The sequence below is a fragment of the Vigna angularis genome, chromosome 9, assembly GCF_016808095.1.
Source record: "Vigna angularis cultivar LongXiaoDou No.4 chromosome 9, ASM1680809v1, whole genome shotgun sequence".
Taxonomy (NCBI): Eukaryota; Viridiplantae; Streptophyta; class Magnoliopsida; order Fabales; family Fabaceae; genus Vigna; species Vigna angularis.
Genome location: NC_068978.1, coordinates 6,305,211 through 6,332,683, shown reverse-complemented (window position 1 = coordinate 6,332,683; position 27,473 = coordinate 6,305,211). Strand labels below are relative to the sequence as shown.

At 29.0% G+C, this 27,473-nt stretch overlaps 1 protein-coding gene across 1 annotated transcript; it reads right to left on the bottom strand.

Moving 5' to 3' along the window:
• Positions 1-602: 602 nt before the first annotated feature.
• Positions 603-4,082, bottom strand: LOC108318900 (abscisic acid receptor PYL9). The gene is made up of 3 exons (XM_017549887.2): positions 3,760-4,082; positions 1,593-1,808; positions 603-1,206 (listed from the first exon to the last, which is right to left on the bottom strand). Exons 1-3 carry the CDS (start codon positions 3,883-3,885, stop codon positions 991-993), a joined length of 558 nt encoding a protein of 185 aa, XP_017405376.1. The 5' UTR covers positions 3,886-4,082; the 3' UTR covers positions 603-990.
• Positions 4,083-27,473: the final 23,391 nt, after the last annotated feature.

Here is a 27,473-nt window from a genome sequence, read left to right as displayed (position 1 = left end):
ATCTAGAGATTGATTGTTTGTGTCTTACCTCAACGTCAAGGTTCAGGCACAACACTTCTAAACGTGATTCAGTTAAACTTCACAGGCTATTTAATGCAATCTTATCTCATGATGAAAGTGACATTCATAAATAATTGCACCAATACATACACACAGGAGAAAAAAAGTACCAACAGAACTTCATTTCCCTGCAAATTTAACCCTTCACAATTATATTTCAACTCTTTTGTACTTCTTATGTGTCCTATTTGCTTACAGGGTATTTCAACTATTACTTTAAACCCTTTTTCTTATAAATAGCATTTCTTTCTCTCCCCCATAAAGTGCAAATTTTAAGCTGAATTGGAAAGCATGCACTTGCAACAAATAAACAGTATTCTTTGAAGTTCCTCAAAGCAAGGTGCATGTACTAAAAGTGTCTTAAAAGGTCCTCAAAGTAAGTGCATGAAGAAACGGTATCTTTGTTTGAAATTGCTCAAAGATACACGATACCGAGAGAGAGAGGAAGAGCACAAAGAACTTGATTGATTGTGAAAACATAGACCTAAACAGGGAGAAGGTGGAACAAGTAACTTAAAAAAGCTACACTACTTAGAAGAAAATAACAAGGAAGTATCCACTATTTGGAATTCTCTTGCACCAGTACATAGATCTGGCAAAAGTAGCAACTAAACATGAAATTGAAAGAGTGCAGAAACTGGTTTTGTCTCAACGAAAATATTTACAGACAACTGTAGTAACAAACCACCATTCACAAAATCCAGGAAGAAAAGAGCAGGTAAAAAACTTTCCCCAACCATCCCCATATGAGGCTCAGAATCTCATCTTACAAAACTTGTGAGAGATGGTAGGGGAATTGTATCCATGATACAGAGGAAAAACTTCCAAAACTTCTGGGAACATGGAAGGAATACTCCAACCAATGTTCACACTGGAACTAGATCAGAGAGCAATGGATCATGAACCAACTTCATTCTCCCCCAGACATGCTTAATGGTTGATGGGATCGGTTCGGCCTTGAACTGCCATCCTCTCTGAGACATCAGCAAGAGAGCTTAGGTTACACCTGATCAAAGCCTCCACAAAGTAGCAAGTTTCATCCTTAGTGTTTCCATCAGGCACATCCACCACAAATGATTCAATCACCATTGTTCCAGGTCTTCCCTCAATCACCTCTGGATGCACTGTTATTATGGAAGAATAGTTCTGCAAATTCCACAAAACATCATTATTATACTGACACCATAACATCATAGGAAATGAAGTGACAAACTTAATAGTTTAGCTGTTCCTCAGTGCAAACCATCCATACTCAAACAAATAGTCGCATTTCATCTTGGTAACATTTGCTTTCTTCTCTGAGATTAAAACTGGCCATAGTTACCATAGTGAAATGTTTCTTTTGATTAAAGCAAGGCTGAAAGGATTAGAAATTATAGAATAAACAGATAAAATACACAGAACAAACAGGAGACTCTGGAATCACAATTCTTTCAGACTATTTTCCATTACTCAACAAATTCCAGAATTCCTATAAAGAAAAAGAAATTAAGGAACAACCTAATAAATTAAGGAAGAAAAAAGGATCATACCCTCAGCCTATGGTCACCTCCAACAATCCTAATGCCAAGAATGTGCTCCTCATCATCAAGTTGTTCCAACCTCTCAGTACTTGTTGTGGCTGGAAGGCCAGATTTAACATTCACTTCTCTAACACTTCCAATGCCAAGGTCTCCTTGCATGATACATCTGCTAACAAATGGTTTATATTTCTGGGGTTGATCAAATCTTCTAACCAGCGACCACACCTGGGAAGGGAAACAAATGCTTTATATTTCAATCAAATACTTTTTTCCTATACTGCTATGCTAAAATCCACCGAATAAGAAAACATGCCATCATCACATATACTTATTTCTTTAATTTCATGACACTGAACCTTCATTGAAAGTCCATAAAAAGAATAAAATTGGTTGATAATCTGGTAAAAGTTGAGAATTTTACACATTACTTGATGTACTGAAAACAAGTCTGCAAAAAAACAAAGAATTAAAGGCCATTATGCCATTATGTCTGCACCCCATCCAACATTTTCAAATTTCCTTCTTTTTCCACTTACATCCTCTATTAACCAGAAGGATTGATTCACAAAACTTGACAAAGAAATTCATTCACACACACAAAAAGAAAAACCTTCAAATAGGTTACTGTGTTTTTTTATCTTCAGAAGTAACTGTGACAGGAAAACCTCAAACAAAACCTCCTGATAAAATGATGATTTCCCAAAAGGCTAATCCAAAGCACAAGGTTTCAAAAAGCCGCAATTTCAGTCTCGGTGTGATGGCTTTTGGAGTCACTACAACCGCATTGTGACTGAAATTGCGGCTGACACTGCAGTGTCAAGGTTTTTGGAGTTATTGTATTCTGCTGTCGCAGCATCAAGGATTTTTAATTCACAACAATTGCATCACCATTACAATTTCGGCAGCAGAAAAACATATTTGTCTGCAATTTTTCACAGTAACAAGGAAGGTGACAAAGCAGCACCAGCAGCCACAATTCAAAACTGGCGTCACGAGATGAAAAATCCAACTGTTGTAAATCTTGACAAACAAACACACAAACAGAAAACACCATCTTAAAAAATTAAACATGATAGGAAAAACTCAATCAGGACCAGATTTGAGGAAGATTACCCTTCACCAACAACTGATTTTACAACCAAAATATAAGGTTTTAAAAATACTACAGTTTTGGCCACATCTCCACTGCAATTGTGACCAACACTGCAGCATCAAGGATTTTGGAGTTATTGCAACCACATGCAGCTACAGTGATGCCACCGCATCAAGATTTTTGAGACATAGCAATCACATGCAACTATAATCCCAGTCTATGCCACAACATCAAGATTCTTGAAATCACTGGAACCCATCACCCAATGCAATTGCTGCAGCATTGGCCATATTTCTCACAATTTTTCACAACTGCAAAGATGATGACAAAGCTGCGCTGTTTTCAAAATCTTGTCAAAACCAAACAAAAAAACTCATATCTCATGAGCTGAAAAATCCATCTTATGGAAGACTTGACAAACAAATGCACAAACAAAAAAAAGAATCAATTAAGTGAGTATAACAGATAAAACTCAAAGGAAACATCTTAGTAAAATGAAAAATACCCTTCCCAAAAACTGATTTCATAACCAAAACACACGATTTTAAAAAACTTCAGTTATGGCTTCAACTTCAAAACTGTTATTTTTTGCAATCACTGCATGGCAGTAACTGCAATTGCAGCAGTCAAAACTGCAGTGTCAAGATTTGTGGAGTCACTGCAACTGCATCACAACTGCAATTGCTGATGATCATCGCCACTGCTATTGCGATCACATGCAACTTGGACTGCAATTCAAAATTTTGTCAAAACCCAACAGAAAAACCAGCATCTTCAAAGGTGAAAATCTAACTTTGACAACATCTACATAACTCAACATCTAGAACAGCCAGTTAACCACCCATCTTCAAGAGAAAGACAAAAACAAAAGAGAAATGCCATGATAAACACAGCCAGATAAGTATACAAAATTAGAAACTCAAAGGAAACACCCCAGAACAAGCACAACCTCACAGATCTCCAAAAAATAAAAAGGAAAAAAATTCATCCCACCCTCATCAAGCAAATCAGACCCACCAACCAAAGACACTCAATTTACAACACAATCGGTCCAACAAGGTAAGGTAGAAAAGGCAAACTAACAAGGTGAACAGGGGCTTTGATGTGTTTAACAAGAGCAGAAGTGCACTGGTTTTCCCTTAGTTCATGTTTGTGATGTCTCCTTATGTACTGTGCCTCAAGAGCACTGCGAGAGTCACCGTTCATCATCTTCTTCTCTTATCTATCTCTCTAAACTCACTCAACTTCTTTCTCTCTCTAGTTTCTCTCGATGCTTGTTGTTTGTGTTTCTTTCTCTCTCACCCTTTTGGCTATAACATAGGGCAGAGGCAACAAGTGGGGTGGGGGAGAGATAAGCTTAAGCTTGTACAGAGAGATAGAAAGAGAGAAGAGTTGGTGTAAAAAAGTGTCAACCTTAGCTTAGCTTGGCAGTACATCAAAAATCCATGAATCCACCGACAATGTTTTATTATATTGTTTTTCTTCAACAATGCTTAGCATACATCAATATCAAAAACATTAAGCATATTATGAGTGGGTCTTATTACTTTATTTATCTCATGTTCTTCAACACTCTCTTCCTCATTGCCCCCCTTATTATGCTTAGCAGACATCAATATAAAAAACATTAAGAAAAAAAAAATCTTGTACACATTGGAAACATAAAGTGTTACTACCATGCTCATGCTCTCCATTGATCATTTTATTTACAAGGAATGATAATAGTTATGTAAAAAACAAGTTTTTTTACCTAGTTTTTATTTATTATTATAATAGGTTAATAACTTTTTTTAACAATTTTTTAACATAAATTATGTGTCATTATTTTATTGGTATGTATATTTAAAATGGATCCATCACAACCTACCATATATCGTTGTAAAAAAGTAGTTAAAAAAAGTTTAAAAAAAATATTTTCCATATTAATATTTATAAAGATAAGAAAGAAAATCATTAAAGAAATTGTGAAACTCATTAACAAAAATAATAAAGAAATGAGTAAAGGGTATTTGATTAAGAAAGTATTTATTAGGAAAGGTTAAATTTTTAAACTATATTTCTATGTTGGGAAATTAGTACTTTGATGTTAACCATGGTACAATTCAAAGCAGTGAGATGAATGTTTTGATGCATTGTACCATAATATAATAATGGAGTGATTAATATTTATATATAATATGATAATAGATATGAATGATAGGACTAATGAAGTACTTTGATTCTATAGGTGCTTTGATTGGTTAAAAAATTCGATAGAAAGAAGCGAAAGTATCGGTGCAGACAAGTCACCAATTGTATGAGTTCTTTCTTTCGAGTTACAACCAATATTGGCTTTCTATTTTGGATGAGTTAAAGTCAAACCACACAGTCGATTGACTTAACTTTCACAATTTTTTTGGAATTGGACAGTGGTTAAAACTTCAAAGCATGTCAATTGGATTAAATTTCAATGGTGATATGAAAATGGAATAATTAATAAAAAATATATTTTTAAATGTTTTTTAAGATTAATGAAATTGTTTAGTGAAATAGGATATTTCGTTAATTTTTGTATCATTTAGTTTGAGTGGGACCAATTTTTAACTTTTAAATTCATTTTCAAAAATCAACTGTTTCATGAATTTAAATTTAAATATAAGGTTAACTTTATTATAATAAAAAAAACTAATTTACTTTGTTTTGGAATTAAAAATTAGAATACAAAATATTTTTGAAAACATAAAATCACCATATAATTATTATTTGAAAGTTATAAATTAAAAACTTATGATTAAGATCTATATTGATTGTGCTGTTAATTTTCATTTTCAGGTGTATTACAGGTTGAGCACAGACAGGAGAAAGAATAAATAGGTAAAAAAAAACTAAATAATGCCACTGGTATAATGAAAGTATAAAAAATATTTTTTAACAATTATAAAATACATATAAAAAACTGCCCAATAGAACACAAATTTGTGTAAAAATATTACTTTTTTATATTAAGTTATGTCTTAAAATAAATTTCTTGTAATCAATATTTTACTTTTTCATTATAATAAAAAAAATAAAAAATTAGTAATTATTTTCAGTTTTAAATTAAATATTTTTAAAATATGTTTTTACTTATGATTTCTCCTACTCATATATAGTCATTGTTATTTTGTATTTAATATTCATTATCAATTAATTAACAAATTATATTTTAAACATTTCTTTTTTCTTTTAAAATTTGTTTACTTTTTGTATTCCTATATTTATCGTATAATTATAATAACAACTAAAAAACTAAAAAAAATACAATTAATTTTTATATATATTTAATGAAAGATTATTTTTTATTTTAATAAAAATTACAAATACTCTTATTATATAATTATATTATAAACTAATAAAAAATTAATTTTATTATTTTTAAATAACTTTCATATAACTTTTCTTAATACTTTTAATTCATTTTATTCTATCACAGTCAACTTTCTTTAATTTTAGATTTAAACGATTGTTTTATTTTATATTCATATACTTTTTGAGTTTTATTCCCTATTGTGTTACTTTTAGTTGTTTGTTTACTATTACTTTTATTTTATAATTATTTTTTATTTTGATATATTATTAAAAGTTATCTAATTACGTAAAAAAAATTGTGGACAAACTTATTGATTAAACTAATAGATTGATAGTTTAACTAAATATTAATAGGACTTTTTTAATACTCATTAGGTGTTTTTTTATATGGGTGGATACAATACTTACCTATCATTATTATTTTAATAAGTTATTATTAATTGTATTTGGTATTGTCATATATAATATTGTAAATAATTTATGTTTGGATTTACTTGTATTGTATGATAGTGTTTGCTTAGAAATATTAACACATTTGTGTAGAGAATATAGTTAATTGCACGTTATATATTTGTTTGGGATAAATATATGTAAGTTTGTTTTAATGTAACGAACATAATAAAAACATAGAATTTGTTGACAAATATATCATCTGTATGTCAATAGGTAATTATTTATGGATTTCACGTTCTGTATGTAATATTAGAGATGAATTTTGACTCATTGAAATTTCATTGAAAACAAAAGTTTACCAAGGTATTCTTGTTGTTTTCGATAGATCGAGGGCAACAATAATACATGACTCTTTAACTTCAAATTCAAACGAAATTCAATCTAATTTTTTTTTGTTTTTTTAAATGTTGAGTAATATACCAAGCAAGTTATTACACACATTATTCTCTACATGTATCACATCTATTCAATATATAACATTTAACTTTGGCTATATATAGAAGATCAAAGAATATTGATTTCTTCTCCCAATTGCTCGTTACACATGACTTCTTGAATGTTTTTCCAAATACATGATATACTTTATTAACTTTTTTAAGAATTTGAAGGCCAGTAAGTGAATTTGGTGCATCGTCTTTCTTTTGATGTCCATTGAATGCTTTTTTAACCTTCGATATAGATGATAATCTCCGATGATGCAGATACATTGTCTTCCTTTCGTGTTTCAATTGATGAGCTACATTGTTTTCTTCATATATAGGACATGATTTATGACTCTTGGCACTGTATCCTGACAAATTACCATAAGTTGGAAGTCATTAATGATGAAAAATAAAATTGTATGCATCACGAAAGTTTCAGAACCGAAGACATCAAATATTTCAACCCATCAACCCACAACAACTTCAAGTCTTCAACTAGTGGGCTGAGATAAACATCTATGTCATTTACAAACTATTTTGGACCAAATATCATCATAGACAACATCATGTATTTTCTCTTCATGCACAATCCAGGAGATAAGTTGTAAATTATCAATATAACTGACCAACAAATGTGATTTGTACTTAATTTACCAAATGGGTTCATTCCATCAGTAACTAAATCAAGCCTAAGATTTTTACATTCTTGACCAAATTAGGGGAATTGTTGATCAATATGTTTTCATTGCTTTAAATTAACTAGATGACAAAGCAGGCCGTCAGTTATTCTCTCATCTGCATGTCATCTAAGGATTTTAGCGTCTTTTAGATTCGGAAACAAACATTTCTGGCCACAATTGGAAGGTACCAAACTACTTTCAAAGCAGAACCATTTTTTTCTATCTAACCATTTTCTTTATTGTTGTTTTTTTATTTGGATCGTGATAACCCACATTTTGAACACTTTTTCAAAAAATCAAACTCTTTCCTATATAATATGTAGTTATTAGGGCATGCATGTATCCTTTCATACTTCATACCCATCAGAAAAAGAATTTTCTACGTATCTTAATTACAAGTGTGTAGTGTATTTCCATCTACCAACATTTCATTCAACAACGTCAATAATTCTGTGAAACTCTTATCAGTTCATCCATTAGTCGCCTTCAAATTCATGAGCTTTAACATCATTGACAACCGTGTGAATTTAGTTGAACTGACATACAAAAGATTTTCCACATCAGTGGACATCGTCTCATACACATGAGCTTGGGCAAAATTTTCTACGTCAACATCGTGATTCATGTCCTCTAATTTGTCTTCTTCTGCTCGATCTTCCATGGTGAAATCAATAACATTTTTAGTTTGGGAGACATTCGGAAAGTGTATTTCTTCAACGTGTCATATCCATGGTGTATAACATCATAGGAAACCATCATAGATAAGATGTTCCCTATTTTGGGTTGCGGTCAACTTTCTCATTCAAACAGTTGACACAAGGATATCTAAACTTCACTTCATCATCACTTCTACCCTCATAACGTTGCGCAAATTGTATTACCTCTCCCTCGTACTCAACATTAATGCATGATAAATTAATCTAATTTCAATCCATACGTAAATATTCTGAAATTGTCTACAAAATTTCAATACAATAATAATTTTTGTATTGATCATTTAACGGGAAATTAAGGTTAATTCAACATGAGAATGGGAGGAATGGGAGGAGAGTGGCAACATGAGAGCAATGATGATAATTTTGGTTTGGGATTGACAATAGTAAAAGTGAAATGGTGGATGGTGCAATATGGAACGAAAAAGGGGATAGATCTTAGTCCAGCCAAATAAATTCTTGGTATGAGAATTTCTAGGGATAAATCTGAATGTATTTTGAACTCATCTCAAGAGAAATATATAAAAAATTGCTTAGCAGATTCAATGTTGGAAATGCTAAAACCAGGAATACATCTTTGGAAACTTACTCAAAGTTTTCAAAAGGACAATATTCTCAAATAAATGAAGAAGAACGTTACATGTCTAAAGTTCCATATGCATATGCAATAGGAGCTTAATGTATGTTACAGTTTGCACCAGACCTGACATAGCACATGTAATGGGAGTTGTGAGTAGGTGTGAAGTGGGCATTGAGAAGGTGTGAAGTGGGCATTGAGATATTTGAATGACACTTCAAAAATGTATTTTTCTTTTAGAAGAAGTAATCTCACTTTACAAGGATTTTCTGATATATACTTGGGAGGAAATTGAGATGGTAGAAAAAGTACAGTAGGTTACATTTTTATGTTGGATGGTACAATTATTAGTTAAAAGTCTAAACTTCAAGGAATAGTCTCCCTCTCAACGAGTATGTAACTATCTCAGAAGTAGCAAAATAAATGATATGGTTGAAGAACCTTCTAAAAAAATTAGGGAAAGAACAAGACGACCCTCCATTGTTCAATGATATGTTGCATATTTTACTAAAAGTCCAATTCTTCATTCTAGATGCAAGCACATTGAATTGAAGTATCATTTTATCAAAAACTTGATAAATGATAAGATTTGTCTTTTTGTCGAAGATTCTAGGTACAAAGAAACCAGTTAATATGTTGACCAAGATTGTCACAATAAATAAGTTGAGGTTTTGTATTGCTTGAACTAACCTTCAACAATAATTTATGATGAAGGCAAGTACTTCAACAATGTAAATCAAGCTCCAAGTGGAAGAATTATTAGTATTATAGAGCTTAATTTAGTCATACATCACTTAATATTGTGAGATATTATTCTCTATTTATCTATATAAACAACCTTTTTAAAACTTGAAAGATACACAAAAAAATAAATACATACAATTTGCCAAACCATGTTAAATTTTTTTTGTCATTTATTTCTCTCTCCTTTTTTATTATCTTGCTTCTATTGTCTTGTTCCTTATGATATTTTATTTCTTACTTTGTACTAGATATGATCCACTAAAGTGCAATAATCGAAACTTCCATATCCTTATCATATTAAAGTCTTTGACATTTTTTATAGAACAAATTAAGATTAATACTTACAAGATATCTTCAAATCCTTTAAAGTAATATTCTCTAGGATATGATTACAAATGAACACAAAAATATACATTAAATATGCTATCAAACTTAAGACATAGTAAAAATTCAATCGTATCTCTAAAAACTATCTTATCTACATATTTACCATTTTCTTCTTTTATTAAACTCGTAAGTAAATACATGACAATTTGTATAATTTTTCATATTAAACTTTTCATACAACTCTTTTACATATATATTTTTTATCAATGAACCAATATTTCCTTTTTAGTTTGATACCTAATTTTTTCCCATATTTTTTTATAAAGAGAATTGTGTTTATTTTTTACTATCAAAAAGTGAGTTTCTATAAAATAAATTGTTCAATTATCATGCCAAGTTTGAGACGGTGTTTTAGAGTATAGGAAGAATTTTAAATTTAAAAACATGATCTAAACAAAGTATTTAATATTTACAAACATAGCTAAAAAACATCTTCTAAAATTATTGTTTGCCTAACATAGATGAAAAATAAAAATAAAATGCATAGAAATTAACCTTCAGTACTTAATAAAAATTATAAAACACTATTAACAAGAGGGTATTAGTACTCCAAAGTTGGATTACCTTTTGAAAATAAAATAATTGAAAAAACATCCTATGGTATAGACATCGAATCAGATGATGACATATAACTAATTATTGCAATCGGGTGTGACCACTGTATATCCACTTGGGTGTGCAATAAATGCAATACATTATCTTGGAATAAGTTAATTTAAAGTCCATATTTTACTTTTTAAGAAAAGGCATGAACAGATAAAAGTTGGCTAATTTTAATGATATTCACATTATTTGTAATTTTTGAGAATATGGTTTGGTTTTGTCACCATCCATGGAAGTTGGATGATATGTTTATTTTCTTTTGGGTACAAGACCACAACACTGTTTAATATTCACGCATGTTTCTTCATGGTATATCCGGCAGCATCTTTCCTTCACAAACATCTGTGGGTGAGATGTGTCTCTTCACAAAAAGACAAACATGGACCAATCAATCTTTTTTTTAATTTTTTCAAGATATCTCATAGAACATTTTAGAACGAAAAAGATATATCATAGATAGCTAAATATGCTCGCTTTCAATTAACTAATTAATAGCATAACACTTATATAAGTAATTACACTGTCAAATTTTAGATTTTAGTTTCAGACAATCTTAGGCTTAATGGCACTTGTGATCTTACATTTGTAAAGATAATTTATCGCTTTCTTATTATTTATTTCTTACTTAATATGATTCTTATACTTTTTACAAAAATTAAATGTGATATTTGTAATATTCCAAAAATATAGTGTAAAACCATATAGAGAATAATCACATGTTAACGATACTACAGATCAGTTCAACGCTCGGCTAAAATATTATCACGGCCGAACGGCCTTACATAACAGCAGGGAATTAAAAACTAACGCTAGCTACTACTAGACCGAACGTTTACCAAAATAAACTAATACCGCACGGTCTTTATAAAAGATAAAGTCAATACCATATCGAACGCTCTCAAGGTTCGACCTTCACTTCCGTTGCGTCTTCCAATACTTCTTCCAGCAAAACTTCTCCTTCTGCTCACATCTACACGGATGATCATTGCAACAGAAGGACAACCACTGAACGTACAAAACGGACAAGACAGGAAATATGGTAAGCTTATGTAATTTAATTCAATTATCAACATATATTTCACTCAATCAATTTAAACAAGATAACTCATTAACTCTTTCATGCAAAGCCTAATACTAGACTCTGACTGTCCGGACTGTATGAATTATGTGTAGCTACGATGTTCATGCACCCGGGTGATGTAGTAACTTGGATACCCTCAACAGCTGCCACCCGATGTTAGTCTGTTCCGTCCAAATTAACCATAAGGACTAGGACCTCATGTCATTCCCACACATGACTTACCCTTCTCTACGTGAGAAACGAGTAATCACGGAATATCAGGATGAACCGCCAACTTAGCATGCCCACATTCATACTTTACCAATTCCAATATACATTCATGAGATATTCCTCCCCGGAATACTCGTTCATAACCAAAGTCATTTCATCCATATCATATTCCATCATCTTTCATTATTAAAACCTCAACTGAACCAATTTGAATAAAGATCCCTTAGGATACCAAATACCGACCGTTAATCTTCAACTCCGAACGAGACCGAACACTTGGAGTGAGACCAAGAGGTCTCCAATTCCAAAACAGATCAAAACCGAGAGAATTACTATCGGGGTTGAGAAAGAGACCGATTACAATAATATTTCTCAAAAACTAATAGAACCAAACGTTATTTACAAGGTGAGCCAATTTAATGAACTTACTCATGAGAGTTTAGACCGAACGCCAATAAGCCTAGGCTGAGTACTAAGACCATAGGCCGAACACCATAGAAACTGATACTGTAGGACATCGAATAATAATAAGTGACGAAATTATATGAAGAAACCGAACGCTATAAATACTTAGCTTATTTATGAGTTTAACATCAAGGAGAACGAGTGCTAGTCGAAGACCGAGCACCGTAGAGACCGAACGCTATTGGTTTTGGCCGAATGCTCTTATTTAAAAATTAAATTACCGAATCAAGGTCGAGCGCTTAGTTTAAGACCGAGCACCACTTAGTACGAGCACTTGGTGTAAGACCGAGCACTACTTAATACGAGCGCTTAGTGTAAGACTGAGTACTACTAAACTTATAGAATAAAGACTTGATAAAAATAAGATACTATTTAAATAGTGTTCAAGAATGAACGAAATATACAAATACATATAGATATACTGAAGTTTATAACCAAAATGAAAACGTTCGGTCCTCAACTGGAATTCTCTCCAGTTGACAGAATCCAGTTCCAACCGAGTCCACAAGAAAACCGAACGGTCAATGACCATCAGTGACGAACATCAATTTTCACATAGAAATACAGACTTAGAATTCATACTCTTTTTAATACATTCCTCAGCATTTATCTTCATACATTCATACAGCCAAAACATAGTAACAATCATACTTCATATTTCATCCAAAAATCAAACAAGCATGCCAACATTCAAAAACGAGAATAAAAAATCAAATTATATAAGTTTCCCTTACCTCTTACGTGACCGAACGCTTCCATATATGATTACTGGTTCACCTCTATAAGTCCTTCTACCCTCAACGCTCAACAATTTCCAAAATTAAACCAAGTAAAAACCAAAACACTATCAAAACCACTCATTTTAGAAGACTGATCAACACATGAAACCAGAACTTGGTTTGCACGTCCAGGAAACCGCACGGCTGAGTGAAGAGAAGAACTTACCAGCTCAGATTCACAAACCGATCGGTTCAATCGAAAGCCCTTGACACCGGAAGAGTGGAAATGGTGTCTGAGTGATGATCGAAGAACGAAAAGATGAGAATTTCTTAGAGAGAAGTAGGGGTTTTTTTTTAGAGAGAAGGAGGAGAAATGAAAGTTCAGAACTTTGGGAAAGAAGGGTGCATGCAGAAGTGACGTGCATTTTTGAAAACTTTGAGTTTTGCTTCTACCGTCAAAACCGAACGTCAAATCTGCATCACACACCTGTCTTTTACTATCTGATTTTCGGATCCCTTCCTTGACACATGTAATCCACTAAGATGGGGTTTTGAGTGGATTTTAAGAGTTTGACAATATTTTTCATTAAATCAATGTTAATGTCATTTCTCTTGTTTTATTCCTGAGATTGGACAATAAACATATAAAAAATAAATAGTAATTGTATAAAGAGATGTCATGTTATAGTCTTTTAATATTAATCTATTTGAATAGACCACATTAAACCTTTTTAAAGAATAAAAAAATAAAATTGAGTAAAAAATAAATAGAAAAAAATGTTGAATCATTATTATGAATATAGGAATAAAAAAAACTATTAAACCTTAGTCACTCTTATTAGTAAATCAACTTTAACTTCTAATGTGTTATTTTTCATTCATACAACATAATAATAATAATAATAATAATTATTATTATTATTATTATTATTATTATTATTTTGTTATCATTAGTTTAATAAAAAGAATTATATTAATTAAAAATGTTTTAAATCTTGTAGTGTAATTATGTTATTTATACACAAATCATATAGTGCATTTAACCTTTAATGCAATTATGTTATTATATTGTAGTAAAAAAACTTTTTTTTTACACATCACAATTTATTTGAAAGTGAAATTTCAATTTGTTATTTTAAGTAAAGTTGAAATTGAAACAATATTTTAGTAATTAGATTTTGATAAAACTCGCCAGTCAACATTCCAAAACATTTAGTTGAAAAACTTCTCATTGTATGTATTTTCCACACCATATTTATCTAAAATCTTTATCTTTTCTAACAAAAAATCTTAGACTGAACATTTGACTCAAATCTTATACCTTCCAAACTAACTTTAACTACAGAATTATATCCAATTCAGTCTTAGGGAAGAGGACCATCCGTGTCATGAAAACAGAAAGAAAGAAAGAAAAGAACAATGGTGATAGTTGAAGTTAGAATATTGTAAAACTTTTTCCTTATCAGATTATTCATTTCATAAGCATTTTAGTTATATTCTTTGCATGCATATTAAATAATGTTAGTCTATAAATAGTAATACTTTTACCAGTTCATAAGAAAAAGTGAGAAGAATTTGAATATAATATTTCATATTTTTGTGTGCTTTATATTCCATAAAGCACACAGCCCTACATAAAACTGCTACGTTTCGATCAAATATAGGATAAGAAACCACCAAGAGTACAAGCATGTAGTATTTTATAAAGCCACGTATTATCAAACCATGAACTTTAATTTTGCTCACAAATTTTTTAAGTTAGGTTCATTTATTAATTTGTATAACCCACCGACCCAAGACTTGAAAATCATTTGTTTTATTCTTTCCATCTATTTTTGCTAAAATGAGATGACCTTTTTTATCAGTCACTTGGGGGGACAACTTTTGTTCAAACCCTAGCTATTGAAACAAGTGGAGAGAACACGACAAACTTACTATAAAAAAATACGAATATATGAATATGGTACGCACTTTAATGTCGTACTCAACTGTTTTTCTCATTTTAAAAAGTCAGGTTGAATGTCAAAGTTGCTATATTTATTGGAATTATTTTAGAATCAAAGTTTATCTTATTACCTGTTAGAACAATAGTTTAAAATAGTTTGTTTAGTTTTTTTTTCAAGGTTTAAAAAGTATAAATACACTAGTTTTAACTTATTGTGTAAATGGACTCTTTCAAATATCTTAATATTATTTAATTTTAACACACTTATACACAGTGATGCAATCATTAAGTATTTTTAATTAATAATAAGGAATAAAATATGTATGACACAAAAGATTTATGAATCCAAATATAAGTTTATAGTTGTACAATATAGTACAGAGTGGTTATGGAATATTATATAAACAACTACTACAGTAAAGTCTCTTAAAGATAAACTATTAATTGCATCTATTCTTTTCTTCACTTGCTTTAGTTGTATTTTTTTATTTTTTAATATTTTTATACTAAAAAATACTCAATTAATTATATTTTCATATATATATATATATATATATATATATATATATATATATATATATATATATATATATATATATTTATGTATAATTCACATTTGTAAAATTCATTAGACATTCATAAAAAATTATTAAAGATGGCGTACTTGACACCAATGATTACATTTGTGTAATTAGGAAAGACTCAAGAATAAAAATTTAATTATTTATACATAAGAAATATTACTATTCCTATTATGGAAAAATGGAATTTACATATCTTATGTATATAGTCCAGGATGAATTAAATTAATTAATCATGTGTATAATGTAATATATTATTTTTTTCCTTAAAAGCTATTATAACTAAAGATAAATCCTATAATATTAATATATAATTACTGTAAAATAATGAGAGTACTTGTCACTTGTTATAATTTTTATAAAGAACATAGGTACAGGTGAACCTCTCACACTTAAAATACCATTTAAAATAACATTTTTTATTTGTTTTGAATTTAATAAATTTTACTCATGATTACTTTTATAAAGTTTAACTAACAATAAAATATAGTAAATGGTGTTTGTTGTTCCTCCCATATACATACTAATAGATAATGTAAACTGGATGGAAACTAGAATAGTATAAATTTTATCCTGTTTAAGCGGGCATATATACAGTTTTTTTTTCTACTTTGTTATGTTGGATATGAAGTTACCCTGTGTTTTACTAATAAAATTTGCATTAATATTATAAATTTATTTCTTAATGTTAATTCACTCATCTAAACTAATCCGGCTCTGGTTTAAACTATAAGATTTAATAGTTGATATACATATAGTTAATGAAAATTTCCCTTTTATTTAATTACTTAGTTGAAGAAGACTTTTTATTTTCTAAATTAATACTCAAAAGTAAGGTCGGCCACCAAAATATTAATCAATAAATTATTTTCAAAACAGCTTTTATGATGGGTTAAGATAAACATGATTTGGCAAAAATTAAGTAAACAAAATTAAAGAAACTGTTGAAAAATGGTTTTGGTAGCATACAGAGTTAAATTTATAGGAAGTAGGTTTGACTTGTATCTTGATGAGATTTTCATATAATACCACATTTAGAAAACACAATTATTTTGTTAGAGTTTCTAGAGATAAAATCAATCTACAAGTGACATTAAAAAAACACTTTTTATGTTTAATATTTTATGGTTTTTATGTTTAAGAGATCATAATATTTTAAACTTTTATATATATATATATATATATATATATATATATATATATATATATATATATATATATATAGATATATTCAAAATTTACTTTCATTGAAATCATGAAAATTAGTATAAAGTATAAGACTAGAGCACAAAATTTTCTAGAATTTTTTAAATACTATAGGTATTTCAAATAAATTTATAAAATATGAAAAAATGGGTGAAAATATTAAGAAAATAAAAAATATTATGAATTTTTTGAAATTTTATAGTCTATTTCCTTTGGGTATTGTTCAACACATTTATTATTTATTTTCAACAACTTCTAATTGTAGAGCTTCGCCATCTGAGATTCACAGCAAAAGTTATAACTAGATGAAGTTTTCACCTACTAAATCTTGTTAACTCAAAATCTAAGAGTATTATTTCAAATGCAAACCCGTATATAAAATGATATTATATACGATAAAAAATCCGTATTTAAAAGGAGCGTAGCTAACACTAGTAAAAAATAGGGTTTTTTAATCGCCTATTATGCATCGGTTTTCGAAAACTCGAAAGGTATAAAAACGCGGTGGCAGAAATGTAATTTTAGAGACACTATACGCCTCGGTTCTTCTGAACCCACTATCTAAAAGGGTATATTGCCTCGGTTGATTAAAAGACCGAGGCAGAAAACTGTGCTAACCACTTGAAAAAATAATATTTGCTTTTTCGAGGAGAGGTATTGCACCGGTTGCAGATTAAACGAAGTCGTATCACATTTATGGTTCAGTTTTATTGTAACCGATGCCTATAAAGACTCACATCACAACTTTCACTATACTCAGAAGTTTCCTTTCACAATGTTCCAAAAGTTCAAACCTTTTCGTCTTTCTCTCTCTGTGGTTCTCAATGTCAACTAAACGACGCTTACTACGGTCCCTCCATTCTGCTGCCCAAGTCCCACTGTCGTCCATCCAGCGACGGAGGTGGATACGGGTGCCTGAGCTGCTGTTGTGGGTGCATCTTCGACTGCATCATCAGCCTCATTTGCAAGATCCTCACCACCGTGCTCATCATCGCCGCCGTGCTCGTGTTCCTCTTCTGGCTCATTGTGCGCCCCAATGTCCTCAAATTCCACGTCAGCGATGCCTCTCTCACGCGCTTCACGTTCGCCATGCCACTGGTCCTTGCCTCCCTGCCGTCGCCACTACCAAGTACACCATTGTCACCGTCGTCTTCATCGCTGGTGTTGTTGATGTTCATCCGTCATTGGTGTTGTTGTTCTTGTTGGTCCGATATGTTCTTCTCATCAACCACCGCCAACCCTTCCTCCACTCCTCCTCCATCGCCCTCCTCCTTTGTTTTCTGATTGATGCATGTGGTGGGGTTTGGCTGGACTTGATCTGAATCGATAAAAGTTTGAAGCTTTGGAGAGGGGCAAGTATTTTTGGTGTTAGCTTTCGGTCTTTTTGTTTGATCTTGAAGTTATGTTTTTTGCTGCAGAATTGAAGTGGGGATTCACCTCTGTAAGGTACCGAGTGTGGTTCTGCTGAAGAATTGAAGTGGTTTGGAGCTGGATTGCGAAAAGAAGGTTCTTTTTTTTTCTTGGGGCGGTTTGTCGGTGATGAAGGGAATGGAGGGGGATTTTGTCCTTTGGTGAAATGAAAAAGCATATCAAACACTTATTTACTTGATCCAACATTTGGGTTGTTCGATGAACACAAGGTAAGGCTCGCTGTTTTCGAATTTTGTCCTTCGTTGATGTATTGAACTGGAAGAGCTTCCCTCTGCTGCCCTTTCTCCTCATCCCGTTCTCTCCCAGCGGGATGGGCACCCCCGCACAGAACATGTTCGATGGAAGGCTCGTGAAGGGAAGGTCTGTGGTGGTGGAGGCAATTAGTGGAAGAACTGATACTGTCTCAGTTCTTTAGAACCGAGTCAAATCGGAGATATTGTTTCGGTTAAAGAGAACCGAGGCGCAAATCATACTGACCATCTACCTCGCTTGTATATGTCTTGGTTTCCAAATCGATGTCTATGACCGAAAATAACCGATGTCTATTCCTTTAATTGTACTAGTGTAAATTACATACGGAAAAAATTGTATGTAACTTTATGGCTTTACATAACACATAACTTTGGATTACACAACAATGGTTATCACACATACATGCTTCTATTTATGCAAAGTCAAGGATTTCTATTCATAGTGCGGTAAAGAAAATGAAGGAAAATGGAACATGCTAGGGTTGTTTTCTAAACAGATTTACGTCTAATCAGTAAGGATAAGACATAAAAATTATTTTTTACTTCTAACAGTTATAGGTCAAATGTAAATTTTGAAAACTTAATTACAAAAATTTCACAACACGTTTTTCACATATGGTTTATATGGATCAAACATAAATAGAGAGACATTATAGGTCAAATGTAAATTTTGAAAACTTAATTACAAAAATTTTCACACGTTTTTACGTATGATTTATATGGATCAAACATAAATAGAGAGACATATAATAAGCTTATTGTGTGTTAGTATCAGTGCAAACTTCATCTTACAAGCTAGTTTTTGTGAGATTGAGTTAAACTTAATTCAGTTCTTAACTTGGCATCAGAGTCATGCGTTTGAGTCTATCCTATCGAGATTTGTCATTTGTTGGTCTATCATACTACTGCTATTGAATTACTAATTAATGTCTAGTTTCACATTCGATATGTATATATCTGTGTGTGAAAGGATGTGTTAAAGATAATACATAATATATAAATGAATCAAAATCCCACCTTATAAAATGATTGTGAGATTGAGTTAAACTTAAAATTCACCTTTTTAATAATTTGGTTGGAACTTTTAATATTTGATTGATATGTTAAAAGTATTTGACTATATTAGTTATAAGTAAATGATAATATCATCGTCTTCTTTTTACTCTCTTATATGAATTGGTAGACTTTTCTTTGCTCTTTTATTATGTTTATCATATTATTAACCGTAGTAATTAAAAAGAATTGAATTTTACACTTCTTTATGGCTTTTAAGTCTTTCTTTCTTATCTAAGTGAACTCTTTTAAATTATGTGGAAACTAGAGCAAGATATGAAATAAAAATCATTTATTATGTACACCCGTATCTACCCAATTTCATTAAAAACATAGGCAAAAACACAAGCAAATTTAAATAAGATGGATTGATCAATTTACCTAACTCTAGTTACTAGCTAGCATTATTCTATAAAATTACTTTTTAATCTGTAAAATTATTCTGAGGGTTTCCCAAATAAATCAAATGCCTATATAGTTTACTTCACTTATATCCATGGTACTCATCGGCTCATAAATGCATTCTCGTTTTAGTATATTAAAATAGATTTATTCCTATTTTTCTGATTTTTACATTTAAATTTAAAAAAAAAATCAAATGTGAGTATAGATGTATAAATGCCTAATATGATTACAAAAAATAAAAATAATTAATATAATAAAATGTGTTTTTATTTCCACATAGATACCTCGTATAAATTACCCATATAACTAACTACAAAATTTCAATGATACCATATATATATATATATACAAACATACATAGTTTTTATTATCAGATAAATTATTATAAATCACAAAATCATACAGTTCATCAAATTAAAAATAAAATCCATCAAACTTTACCCTTTCAAAATAAAAAACTTAACTAATAACAAATTTACCTTAACTTTCATCTTCATGTATTTTCCATGGAAATTAATGCATGATATTATGATATATAGAGTTATTTTTCTGTATTTCATTTCAAAATTTACCCTGTATTTGGAGATGCGAGCCTATGGAAAAGAATGAAGTTTTGATTGAAAGAATGAGTCGTAGGGATGAAGAGTCACGTGGAGCTGCCTTATTCTTCTGAGAACATAGACCAAACTCTAGAGGAAAACTAAAGTGCAAGGACACCATAGATTCTTTTGTGTGGCACCAATGCAAACATTTATAGCTGGGCAAGGTCCAATAATGTGTGGTTAGTAGCTGCATCTTAGGGTTCCAAAGCTAGAGGCAAAGGACCATGTTGTCTTTGTCTCACTGGGTTACAAGATATTTCAGTCATGTTCAATGTTCCAATCCCATTTCCTATCTCCTAAGAAAGCATTTTTTTTTCAGTTCCACAATGTTTAAAGTGATAAAGTCAATAGTAGCATTTCAGGAAATATTTTAAGGTAGTCACTAAAGATGGGTATAATAAATGGTGGGTCCTAAACCTAACACCAGCTCCTACAAAAAGGACAACAATCTGCCTAACCTAAACATGTAGGTTAAGATTAACTTAACCAAATAGCATGTGAATCTATGAAAAATTAAGTTACTTATCACAAATTTTGGTACTTTAAATTAAGTTTTTTTTTTTACTTTTATAATTTTTAATTGATTTCGTATTCTTTAATTTTGCTGTGAATTATTAGCTAATGTAATTATTATTATATTATCATGTTATCTTATTTTATTATTTATATAGTTAATATAAAATTAATGTTGTAATCAATGTAAAATAACGAGTGATTTTTATTATTTTCATTGAAAACCGGATTGTTATATTTTTTTAATTTTTTTCACATCTCGTATGCAGTAACCAAAGAAACATCCCGGTGCTAAATCATTAACTGTATAATTAAGAAATTGTTTTCATCACTAGTATTGACGATATCGTTCTTGTCATTCAACATATTTTTAGTATGAATAATAAAAGTTAATTGTCATTTTACATTAACTACAATATTATTTTTATATCAATCATAAAACTCCACGTCTCTTAACATGGGATAAACAAATAAAATAATAAAATAATATAACAACTACATTATCCAAGAAAAATTAAATATCATAAATTCGATTGAATAATATAAAACAATTTAGTACTTAATTAGATCAATAAAATTTATTAAATAATCTATCTAAAAATATTATAACTTCAATAAATAAATATAATATCATATAAAAATGTGTTCGGAATGACAATTTATCAATGTCTTCTTTTTCATTTCTCTTTTTCTTCTACCCATGTTTCTCTCCTCATCCCTCCTTCCTTTCTCTTAACTTTTTTTCATCCAATTAATCTTATTTTCCTTTCTCTTTACTTTTTTTTCTCCTCCAAATCTTATTTTTATATACATTAGCAAGTATGCTTTTAAAGTGATGACGTACACGTCTACACTAGTAATAAAAACATGAATAGTTCACTTCTTTTGATAAACAATATTGCACATTAGGTTGAAATCAAAAGTTCAACATACCCATGATACATTTTGGATTTTAATATTTGGCTTTTAAATGCTATTTTCAAACTAGAAACACGATCAACTAAAATAGTGCTACGTTTAATTCAATTTAAGACATGTTTATATTCATTTTAAAACTAAAAAAAATGCATATACAAAAAAAATATTCTTATTGTACTCATCTCTTCTTCTACTTAGTTATTGTGGTTATGCTTCAAAAGTGATTAGTACTTTATTAAAACGGATAATCTATGTAAAAATGTCTTATTTGATGACAATTAACACTTACCACCAGGAATCCAGGAATCAGTCTTGGATAATCATTCCTTGAAAAATGACTTTCACATATAAAATATATGGTAATTCCTAGATGTGACTATTGAGAATGTGAAAGAGTCACTCTAGTCCTTTGATGTTGAAGTATGGAGTAAAATCCATGTCGTTGAGTCTTGTTTTTTTTGTAACGGCCCTTCCAGGGATTACATGAGTTTCTTAAAATGACTATCTTAGACTAAAGAGATATAAATTTCATTGCAAACCAGTTATAAGTTCTAACAAATAACTTAATAATAATCTTCAAATTAGTCAAATCATAATTTTTACAAAAAAAAACCCCAAACTTTGATTATCTTTGCAAGTCTCTCAACTTTATGCATGATCAGTTTCATCTGTAAAATCATTTGTTATGTATAACAACATGAGTTATATGATCATCACACAAATACAAACACAAACAAGTAAGGTGTTAAACATAACTTCATAAGACACCATAGACATAGAAGCTCAAGGATAAAAAAGATGCATATGCTTAAGTTGTTAAACAAATAGAAGAATAAATCATTCTAATAAGGGAAAGACGTAAGAGATGCCAAACATATAAAAGTTCAAAGTAAGAACAAACTTATATGTTTAAAGCTTTGGATAAGGAGAATGATAGACAAGTTTTGAATAAGCTTTACAAATGCAAAAAGTGTTAAATGTAAATGTAAAAATTAAATGTTCCTAAACATGTCTTTAAACGCATGAAAGAACATATATCCAAAACCAAAGTCTAATGTTTTTCAAAGTAGATCTTAACATTCACAATATTTATAAATGTTGTGTTTATTTTAAAATGGCGAACACAATAAAAATAATTTCTTAGATAAAATATCATTTCCTTCCATAAAAGGAACATTATAGTGAAAATTTCCACATAAAGTCAAAATACATAAAAGACTAATGCAAAAGAATTTTTTTTACAAGCATGAAGTTTCAAATTTCCCTAAAAAGTAAAGAATAAATCATGATCTCTCTCTCCACCTTTTTTTTTGTTTCAATGGGAAATTTGATGCCCATTGTACCAACAAATTATTAGAAAATTCAACTACTAACAAATTTTATTGAAAGATTTAGTCACGAAATTGTCAAAGTCCAAAACAAATCCATTACTGATATCTTCATTACTGATGGAATTAACTAACAAATTTAACTACAAAAATGATTAAAACACAAAACAAAAGATTGAAACATTAACACTTACTTTACCAATAAAATTTACTGGTGAATTTTATCACAAAATGATCAAAGCTCAAAACAAATGATAAAAACTTGAATGCATATTTTACTAATAAATTACTAAAAAAATAATTATTGATGAATTATATTGATAAATCCAATAAAATTCTAAAATTTGTCAGTATTTTCTATCAGTAAACCTAATTCCTCAAACATATTTTTATCCATCAATAAATTTTTAACATTTTTTTAGTGTTTATTTTCATATAAAAAACTAAATTTTATTAATCTAATTTAGTTTATAAATTCATGATTATTCACATTAAGTTTTGTTAAAAAAAAGTGAATAATAGTAACAAAAGATCAAAATAACTCATATATTTTTAGAAATACATATTTCATTATTTTTATTTATATAAACAAAGTATCAAATAATTGTAAATTAACATAGTTTTTTTATAAACATGATTTGTGTGAAAGAAACTTCCAATCTAACAAAAGATATTGAACGTTGACATATTTGATAAGTTTCATTAATGTAATTCCAATGCTTCATCATATGCATAAATAAATAATATATAAATCGAGTAGTTACAAAATATCCCCATTAATATAGGTTAGAATACATGACATAAATATATATAACAAATTCTCAAAATATAAACAAATAAAACTTAGCATCTAATATATGTGGATAAAATAAAAGTCTTACGACACTCTACCTGTAAATCTTGTACCTACATGATCATATGTTCATGTACTAAAATATGATCATCACAATCCTAAACACATAACATACACACACAAATATTAAGCTAACGTAAATAAATAAAAAATACATAAAAATTGATTACAAATTATTAAATATCACATCATGTTGTGTATCCAAAAATCACTTAGTCATAAATCATTTTATTAATCACAATTTTAATTTTACTCAAAACTTTCATAAATTGAATTGACTGAACTTGATTCATTACTCTTAATTAACTTTTTAAACACACGCATTATGTCTGCCTGAAACTAAGTAATTACCTGACAGGTTTTTAGGGTATTTCCTTGCATTTTACTTGTAATTTTTTTACATTAAAAAATTACTTAAAAATCCAATCTATTTTTACATTAATTTTACTTGTAATTTTTTTTTATCTATTTGGTTTAAATTATCTAAATGTACTAAACCATAACACTCAAGATATCTATATCATGACAACAAGCAAAACTACCATCAAAACAAATAATATCTTCTAGCTCAAAAATCCAATAATTTCTTAAGAGATAAAAATAAAAAAATAAATTATTTTGTTTTTCAATAATAACTTTATAAACTTAATTTAACTGAAATATTTATTCATCTATTTTAAACATTTTATCTATAATTCATAAACATAAGTTGTTAATTACATGTGTAAGTACGCATAGGTAAATAATAATATACAACTATTACATATTTAATGCAATATATCGTATATGATAAAACATTTAAAATGATATATTTTAAAACGATGTTTATAAAGACCATTCTAAAACTCAATTTTAAATTAATTCATTATTTAAAGATTTATTTAAATTGTGATTTAACTTTTTTTCAGATTGATTTTTTTTACTGACTTTTTATCAGAATTGAACTAAACATTAGGTTGGTTAACTAGTTTTCAGTTGAATCAATTCATTTGATTTGATTTAATATATGACAGCTCTTAAAATAAAATCATAACTAAACAATTGTAATATAAACTTTGAAGATATTTATTGAATTCAACATATCATATAATCAAAACCTTTAGAAATATTTATCATGATTCTTAGTTAATATTGTACATTAAATTTGTTAACAAAAATAAAATGATAAAACTTGGAATATAATAAGAAAACATTAGGATAAATAGTGAAAATCATATCATTTAAAAATAAAAAAAGTTCTTAGGATGATACTGAAGTTTTATCTATGTAAACAAAAAGATAAAAGAAAATAAAACACTACATTATGAATTGACTATGATAAGAAAAAGTCAACCTTGTATAACAAAATTGAAAACAAAAAAAAAATACTATTGAGACTAATATTATAATAATGATACAAAGTACTAAAAAGTTATTTAATAAGTATAAACTAATAAGATAAATTAATAAAAAAGCAAAACAACTATAAAATGCACTTGAAAAGAGAAGAATTGTGACATGTAGAGAAATTAGTAGCTTATCCATTGGGTCCATTATCAACTACCATTCTCTCAACTCCAACTTTCAACTATAAAGATTAATTGTTTATCTATCATTTCAAACTTTACTTATTGGGTTAATAATTTGGTCCAACTTTTTGCTTACCTATGTCTAAGTTAGGTGGCCATGTATCCAATAGAAATTAAGATTTTAACCAAACTCCTACACATAACTCAACTATGTTCCCACTCAATTATCAATTAATGTTCTTCAATGTATATCCCATAAGAAATACTTTAAAATTTAGTACCAAAAGTTACTCATTTTATTCCATTATGCCCAAAATTTATCCAACCAAAAACCGACAGCTGTTATAACAAAACATAACATAAATCAATTCTCTGATAAAACAAATTGCAATTTATCTTCCTATGATGTAATCGCACTGGACTGTTTCGTTTCTTCAGTTTCCGACAAAATAATAATATTATAGTACGTTGTTTTAACCCACTAACCGAAAACAAAGTGGAACAATTTCATTGGATCTTATACGAAAATGGATGAGGTGACGCAGTTTCTAGAATCGGTTTACAACTTTTAAGAAGCATACCTTTTCTTGAGATGCGTTTCTTTTTATCTTTAATTTATAGTGCATGTGAGGATATTTATTGCTATTTACAACTTTTCATTTATTAATTCTTTTCACTTCTATCTTGTGATATCACTTAGATTGAATTACATTACATTTTGTAATCTAGTCTGCTTTTTAATTTCTTTTATAATTTTTTTATTATTCAGTTTTTTCGTTGTAATTATTGCTGACAACCTTTATCATCTTTTATATCTTGAAATTATATTAGAAAATGAAATAATACATTATAGTAATTAAAAATAAAAAGTAACATGTTTATAGAGTATGATACAAATAATATATTTTGTAAGAAAATCTTTTTATTTTTGTATATTTAAGGATACAAATGATTTTCTTTTATATAATTCAAATTCGTCTTGATTTAGGTGAAATTTTTTCATTGCAGATATAAATATCAATAATACTTCATTTTTAAATTAAAAATTATATATATATATATAACTATTCTTCCTTTTAGATTATTAAATTTTATTTTTTCATAATTGTTCAAAACTTATATAATTTTTATTTGATATTTATATAATCATAAATTATTTTATTAATATTTGATATTAAAGAAAAAATATTTATATATTTATTTGACAACTAATACTTGATAACTGTGATTTTTATTTTTAAAAAATATTTAATTAATATTTATGATAATATAAGTGAGTGTTACAAGCTACCCACCATCTAGCGAAAGAGATATGAGTTGAAATAAAATTTAATATTGGTTAAATATAAACATAGATATAGAAGCAAAACAAAGATAAAGTTTTACAAGGGAGATGAAATGGGATAATTAAAGACATTTCTCACCAATATTTAACAACTAAAAATGATACTTATAACTAATAATTCAATTAGATCCATAATTATATGAACAAAAAAATTAATTAAAAACGACTTCTAACTTATTATTGTAACATTTGGATAATGATAAACATCATTAAATTTAAGCGATATTAAAAAAAATGTGTTAATGCTTAAAATGATTGATTTAATCATTTTTAAGCAAGTGATTAGGACACCAAACAAATACATTTAAGGTATCCAACAATAATAATTAATCTTAAAACAACTAAGTAGAAAAAGTTTGAATATGGGATATAATTTTTTTAAAGCTAAATTTCCCAAAAAAAAAGTAATGGTTAGTTGTTGCAAGGGATATTTTGATGTTAGTTAACTTTATCGATTAATCTAGTCTGCTTTTTAAA